The sequence below is a fragment of the Engraulis encrasicolus genome, chromosome 2 (genome assembly GCF_034702125.1).
Source record: "Engraulis encrasicolus isolate BLACKSEA-1 chromosome 2, IST_EnEncr_1.0, whole genome shotgun sequence".
Classification (NCBI taxonomy): domain Eukaryota; kingdom Metazoa; phylum Chordata; class Actinopteri; order Clupeiformes; family Engraulidae; genus Engraulis; species Engraulis encrasicolus.
Window position 1 is genome coordinate 1,140,001 of NC_085858.1, and position 7,873 is coordinate 1,147,873.

Genomic DNA, 7,873 nt, shown 5'->3' on the forward strand with positions numbered 1-7,873 from the left:
CGATTTATGTTATGTTATGTTCTTGTATGCCTACGACCATGGCTCTATTTTTTTTTTATCACCTGCCAAAATGTTGAAAGTATGTTATTCTTGCCATAGCCTACACACACTCACTGATGGGTAAAAATGGCTGGTACGTTTTTCCAGCCAAAGTGACTTTTCACCAGCATTTGGCTGGTGTTAATTTAGAGCCTGGCTTTGGACTAAGAAAAGTTGTGTTCATCTAGGTGCATGTAGAGGATCAGGAGGTGACGGACAGCAGGTGTACATGTGCTGTTGGTCTAGCCAAGTGCCACCACATTGCAGCCCTCCTCATTTGGGCGGAGAAGAACATGACCCGGACGGATGTGGAGTGTGTGTGGAGAAGGCCTACAGCACCCAAAACAGAGGACGTTGTGGCCAAGAGGCTGTCTGTGATGGCACCTTCGACATCAAAAGGTTAGTAGCCCAGCCTACTTGGAATAATGACTCACAACCACAAAATATTTATCACCAGTTATCCATGCTTTCTGCTTTGATGTTGAACCTACATGGACCTACATTTTCTTTACATATTAAATTGAATTATATTTTATGCATTTATTTCAGCTGGAATTAAGCGCCCAGTGACCGAAGAAGACAAAGGCTGGACAAGGCAGTCTTTGGCGCAATTTGGGCGTTTCACAGGTCTGGGCTTTATTTTAGCCCCAGAAATACATCAGGTATGCTTTCTGTTTTTTATATTTTTGATGTATTGTTATAATCATCCCAAGGTCTATACATTCTCTCGACTAGGAGTGTCGTGATAACCAAAATACCTGACAATGACAATAATAATCTAACACTTGGAAATCCAAAATAATACTGTACGATAGGCTACCAGATTACTGAGGCCTACTGTACACAGTTAGCATTTACAACTTCTCATGTCAAAGCTGCAATCGTAGTGAATAGCTGAACAAATTCATTTCTACAATGACAAATCCACACTGACTATTTCCTCATCACTTCAGAATGACGGCCAAACCAGAGGGCACAAACACTCCTTGCATTTATTTTAGATATACTTTTTGCCTGTGCTGTGTAACCAACATATATTTGTGTGCCATATTGTTCTATGCATAAGTCTGTTTTTTCCCTTGATAATTGTTGGGGCAGGAATTTGACCCATCCCTACCAGAGAAACTATTTGATGGGATACTGGCCAGTCAGGAGTACAGCGATGCTCAAGACAAAGAGGACTTCATCATGACGTCTCTTGCTGTCAGCCAGCAACAAAAAGAAGCCATCGAGAGGGCCACAGTTGGGCAGACGAGCAATGCATTATGGTAAGTACACATGGGCAACACAGCGCCAATGTTGGAGGATGTTTATTCAGTTATTTGATATTGTAGAAAAAGCTGCTCACAGACATGAGACTCAATTCATTTTGAAATGGTAACTTTTTGACTTTAAACACAAACAAATAATGTAAATGTAATCGACACTTGTACAATTATTCTGCTTGGGTCAGAAAGTTGCCATTTGGATTGACATGAGTTTTGTGTCGTATTTCCTTAATCATCTATGTGTCAACTAAAATGGCTTTCTCTGTAACAGGGCAGCATATCGCAAGAAGAGGATCACAGCGAGCAACTTTGGTTTGGTTTTGTCTGCAGTCAGAAGACAGTCTTTCCCACCTTCATTGTTCAAGACACTGCTGGGAGAATACAACCCCAAACAAGGAGCTCGTGTGAGTAGCGAACACACCGTGTAATTTTTTAGCCATTTACTAGGCTACCATTTACTAGGCTACTTTGCTATTTATTTGCTTTTGATTCTTACACTTGTGTTTCATTCTCTGTCCCCAGGCATGTGATTGGGGAATCGTGCACGAGAAAGAGGCCAAAAAGAAGTTCATGGAACAAAGTGGGGAGACCATCCTGGAGAAGGGACTGTTCCTGTCTGACAGTGGGCTGCTTGGGGCCTCCCCAGATGGACTTCTACTGTCCAGCAATTACCTTGTGGAGGTGAAATGCCCATATTCTGCCAGAGAGAAAACAATCGCTCAGGCAGCAGAGGCAAAGGACTTTTACCTGTACGTGGACCAAGTCACCGGGCTATTTAGGTTGAAGAACACCCACAACTACTGGCATCAGATTCAGGGCAACCTGCACCTGACAGAGGCTACCACCTGTCATCTAGTTGTATGGACAACTCAGGACATGGCCATTGTAGAGATTAAAAAAGACCCAGCCTGGGTCAGCAATCTTAAGGTCCTGGAAAATTTTTACAAGGACCATTTTCTGCCCCGTGCTCTCTTCAATAACAAATAAATGTTAACTTATTGAACTTATTTACTGATATGTGTCATATTTTTTTTACACATTCTGAAATCAGGGGTTATGAAAGTCAGCATTGAATTTACACTGGACACAGCATGTGTCTTTAGGAAGTTGTCTCATCTTGCATCTAGCCTTACAAAGGGAATGTCCAAGTACTTGCAAGGTAATGAAAGAACCGCACACCGTGAGCTCCCATTTACTCTTTTATTTACTCTTCTCCCATTTACTCTTACTATTTTTTTTATTCCAGTGATGTTTCGGAATAAAAATGGGTGTAAATGGGAGCTTATCAGTGTGCAGTTCTTTCATTACCTTACAAGTACTTCACATTTTGAACCTGCACCCAACCAACAAAAAAGAATGTGGATGTGTGTGAGATTGGACTTGAATGCCCAAGTACTTAACACTGTTCTATGCTCCAAAATACTTCATGGTACATTAACTGAATTATTTCCTTAAAGTTATCTTGTTTTGTCCAACACCTGCGCCGCTGGAATGCCCAAGTACTTATCTTAGATATTCATTCTACATTAAACAATATTACTGTGTGAATATAATGCAAAAGACAAACACAAATTAAGACATACTATAACATTTATTTATATACAATATTATGATAACTGATTATTTATGATGACTGGTAAGATCAGACATCTACTTCCCTCAGGATGGGTGTCTGTAAGTTCATCAAGCACACACACACTTTCCAGATCTTGTTTCCATGTTTCTTGTACTGATGTGGGATCTCTTTTAAAATCCGAAATGTTTTCAGGCGCTGAATAGAACGTTCCACATGGACTCTGGCACTGGCAATCAGTCTATTATACTGAACTTCCTGCAATGTGAACTGTCCATCGACAAGGAATGTGGGGATGTTGAGGGAAACACCTTCGGGCAAAATGTCGCGGATGGTGAAGCCCTTGTCAGCCATCACCATGTCCCCTGGAACAAGTTGTTCCAGCACTCCACTGTCAGCTGTTATGGCTTTGTCGGATATGCTCCCACCATACAGTTCACTAACAAACGTGATAACTCCATTGGGCGCCACACCGACCAGAGCCTTAAGTGTGGTGCATCCTTTGTAATGGCTGTACAGCTTACTTTGGTCCTCAAGGCTTTCGGTGTTGCAGACAGCCACTTCAGTGCAGTCAAGCACAATACGGCAGTTGGGGAATGGGAGGAAGCACTCTGGCAGGGAGGTTTGGTTTTTGAAACGGGAAGGGATGTTGTTTTCCATCATTCCAACGTACAAGATGTCATAAAGGGCACTGGAGATGGTCATAAAAATATTGGTGACTGTGGTTCGACTGCAGTTAAATCTGGTGGAGAGGTCTTCGATCCCACAATTCAGCCGGAGCTTCATCAGAGTTAACAGCAATTGATCAATTAGTGGCATACTTTGGACAGTCCAATCATAGTGATACTTGAGGGGAAATTTGGAAAGAAGGGCATATAGAAAGAAAACTGTGGCAGCATCAGGCATGCCTGTGTAATAAATGACTTTGCGGGGCACAGAGGATATTTGGTCGAATGAAAATGTTTGCTTATGATTCTGTAGTTGTGCATGCAATCTTAAATTTTCTTCTTTCAGTTGGGCATTCTCCATTTGCAACAATTCGGTTGATCGTTGAACTTCAAGGTGGCATGAACCTGCCTCTGCCTCGTCTTCCTCTTCCTCAGTGACAGGGAGTGTCTTCAGTCGTTTGGATGGCTGTTCAATGGACTGAAAAGCCTTTCCCTCGTTCCATGCAAATCTTGTGGGTCCGGCTGCCTTTCCATTCGGGAAATGCCACCCGCAGATCCTGGTATTAGGAGTTGGAGTGAAATTGTCACGTCTGGGGGGAAAAAGACACACGCACATAGAAACTGTCATTAGTATATTGCATCACAGACTCCCCCATCATCTCTAGTCAACTTTGACCGGTGTAAAATACTATCTTGGGCCGTAACAACTGGCGACTGCAGATGTTAGAAGCAATGGTAATTGGTCGTAAGTAAATGTCACTTTTAAACTGGAGCGTATTCATTCAGACCAGTCGCTGTGTTTATATCATCTGGAATCGCCAGTTGAGAGGGGCCCAGATAGTCTCTTACAGGGAGGTAGATGGACACTCCCAACTGAGATCGCTCCCGGACGTGTAGTCCCAGGTGTTTCTATCACTCCCGGACGTGTAGTCCCGCCCGATTATATTTCACGTATTATCATACACTGTCACATACAAGCAATTTAGGGTTAGAAACAAAAAACTAACATAAAAAAGATAACTAGCTCCGTTATATGGCGGTGGGATCGATAGTCTGGCTAGTGGGAGCGAGCCGACCGGGGAGCGTCCTGCGTTGGGAGCGACAATCAGGGAATCTCTGTTACATCGGTACTAGTGTGATACTTTCTCATTTTTCATGGCCTGTACCACGTTACCATAAAATATTAGTCTGTTAAAACAATATATACATCGGTTTTGCTCAATTAAGTGTCCGAGCTGACCGCTTTCCCACAACTAACAACACGTAAGGACAGCTGATCTGCCAGCTGTTTCCTTAGTGAGAGCTATCTTCAATAGCAAGCTCCCTCCAACTATCATAAAAAAAAACTTCGACTGGTACTGGTTACTTCATCATTTTTCATGATGGGCATAGACACTAAACGATTTTGCAATCAAAATACTAGTCTGTTTGGATGAAAAATAGATCAGTGTTGCCTAGTAACAGCTTTTCCACAGCTAACAACTCGCTAGTTAGCTGATGTAAGCTACCTACCATTAAGCTGCATTCATTAAGATTTTGAATCAAACTTACCGTATCAACTTCAGCCACTTTTTGCTGACTTTCTCGTCGACAGGAAAACGGTAAAAGGGGAATCCTTTGTCGACGTCGTTTCTGTTCTTACACAACGGGACACAGCACTGTACCATTTTTAATCCGCTTCTTGTCGAGTTTTATTACATTGTGTTTACATGGTAGTTGATAACGAATGGATCCGGAATGGATCCGGAAGTGACGTTTTCGGCCCTGGTGACGGATCGACTTGCCAACCCCATACTGTTTACGTAGCTTTTTTCCTTCTTTCGCAAATCCATTTAGATCTGGGCCACTGTGAACAACACTTGACTTGTTTTCCTTTCGTCTGTGAAGCAGCCAACAACACAGCATCATTCACTGTCATATGATGACACATACAAGACACATGTGCCAGTATGGTGGTGCACAAAGCCACTGTTTACACTGACCACCCTCATTCTTCTCTCATTGCATATAGGAATCCTGCACTACAGCCACACATTGGCATGTGGCAAATAGACCATCTCATTTCATTTCCCTGCATGATGACTGTTTAATATAAACAGCTGATTTTTGTGCACAAACGTCACGGACTACAATATAGGCATGACCAAAACTGAGAATTGACACACACACACACACACACACACACACACACACACACACACACACACACACACACACACACACACACACACACACACACACACACACACACACACACACACACACACACACACACACACACACACACACACACACAGCCCAACCTTGATATATTTTCCTATCTTTGTGGGGGCCTTCCATTCATACAATAGCTCAAGGATGCTAAACTGTGCCCAACCCAAAACAATCCCTAACCCTAACCTGCCAGGGAGGGAGTGGTTTTACACTTTCTTTTACTTTTACCAGTAGCAACAAAACTACCCCAGCAAAAGGTGTCAAAACATGTGGGGGCCAGGATTTGGGCCCTACATGGAGCGAGGGCCCCAGCATGTGGGTGTGCTCAAACAGCAGTGGCCTCGCGAAGTAGGATTGGTGCAGTACACACACACACACACGCACACACACACACACACACACACACACACACACACACACACACACACACACACACACACACACACATCTCACACACATCTCACACACATCTCTCACACACACACACACACACACACACACACACACACACACACACACACACACACACACACACACACACACACACACACACACACACACACACAGAGAGAGAGAGAGACACACACACACACACACACACACACACACACACACACACACACACACACACACACACACACACACACACACACACACACACGATGGAAGTTGTCATTTGCCATCAGAAGCAATGCCCATTTATGTAAGCGCATATGTGTTTGAGTGCCTGCAAGAATGGAAGGGTCAGTGGGTGCATAAAGAGAGAGGGGTTAAGTGAGAGAGAGAGAGAGAGAGAGAGAGAGAGAGAGAGAGAGAGAGAGAGAGAGAGAGAGAGAGAGAGAGAGAGAGAGAGAGAGAGAGAGAGAGAGAGAGAGAGAGCACAAGGCACTCAGTACAGGTCGAAGAGCTCAGCTGAAGTGTGGAACAAAGTAATCCGTCCCAGATTGCGAGGAGTGGTCTGGAGTGAGTGAAATGGAAACTTTGACTTTGACTCCTATGCTCTTGGCTTGTCTTTCCCACCCTTTTATTTTCAGTCCCAAAACATGGCAAGACCGATCCATTCAGCGGTCCAGTGTTTGACAGAACACAGACACGGGCTGGTTTACAGTCACAAAGGGGTCAGCGTCAACATTTGAGTCTTTTACTGTAGGTAACGTTATGACAGGGGCGGTGCTAGCAATTCTGGAGGCCCCTAAAAAGAAATACTGAACCCAAAGATAGATTTATGATAAACCATATTATAGACCTCTTTATCATAGACCGCTGTGGACAATAGTCACAGCCCTCTGAATCCTCCAGTAGAGCCCATTTACAATAAGCAACGTGTTGGACAGACAAGGTTATGTTGAACTGTTGACTTTTTCCATACACGAAATTGGAGAGGACCTATGATGCAGATGCACAAGGATAGTCATAGATATATAAACCAGTATATGTCATATCTCAAGAGAATGGTGCACACACACACACACACACACACACACACACACACACACACACACACACACACACACACACACACACACACACACACACACACACACACACACACACACACACACACACACCTACATGCCCACCTGCATACACATACACATTCACACGCTCAACACACACACACACACACACACACACACACACACACACACACACACACACACACACACACACACACACACACACACACACACACACACACACACAGACATTTCATATTGGAATGTCTGGCACTCTAGATTGTATATTGTATTGTATATGTGTGTGTGTGTGTGTGTGTGTGTGTGTGTGTGTGTGTGTGTGTGTGTGTGTGTGTGTGTGTGTGTGTGTGTGTGTGTGTGTGTGTGTGTGTGTGTGTGTGTGTGTGTGTGTGTGTGAGAGAGAGAGAGAGGGAGGGGGGTGCAGTCAGACAAAAAGAGAAAGATAGGCATGCAGACAGACAAGAGGGAGCCAGTGTGAATGAAGACGTACAAGAGGCAAAGAAAGCAAAGCCAAATGAGAGAGATGGTAAGAATCTGAGATACATCTCTACAGGGAAGCTAATAACATCTTCAGCATTGCTGCCCTTCACCCCAGCGCTATAAGGACATGACTAACTCGACTTCCAGTATCTC

The 7,873-nt window shown here is 43.8% G+C and overlaps 2 protein-coding genes across 3 annotated transcripts in view; one reads left to right on the forward strand and one right to left on the reverse strand.

Annotated features, from left to right (window-relative positions):
* Positions 1-2,314, forward strand: part of LOC134459809 (uncharacterized) — a 3,060-nt gene extending 746 nt beyond the window's left edge. For both annotated transcript variants that reach the window (XM_063212245.1, XM_063212255.1), the window contains exons 2-6: positions 228-438; positions 589-701; positions 1,138-1,307; positions 1,579-1,711; positions 1,830-2,314. In XM_063212245.1, coding sequence (XP_063068315.1) covers positions 228-438; positions 589-701; positions 1,138-1,307; positions 1,579-1,711; positions 1,830-2,294 — 1,092 coding nt within the window. In that variant the 3' untranslated portion in view covers positions 2,295-2,314. The remainder of the gene's footprint in view (positions 1-227; positions 439-588; positions 702-1,137; positions 1,308-1,578; positions 1,712-1,829) is intronic.
* Positions 2,315-2,593: 279 nt separating this feature from the next.
* On the reverse strand, positions 2,594-5,335 carry LOC134459821 (uncharacterized). The gene is made up of 2 exons (XM_063212268.1): positions 5,100-5,335; positions 2,594-4,138 (listed from the first exon to the last, which is right to left on the reverse strand). The coding sequence occupies exons 1-2, from the start codon at positions 5,213-5,215 to the stop codon at positions 2,950-2,952; spliced, it is 1,305 nt and encodes a 434-aa protein (XP_063068338.1). The 5' UTR covers positions 5,216-5,335; the 3' UTR covers positions 2,594-2,949.
* Positions 5,336-7,873: the final 2,538 nt, after the last annotated feature.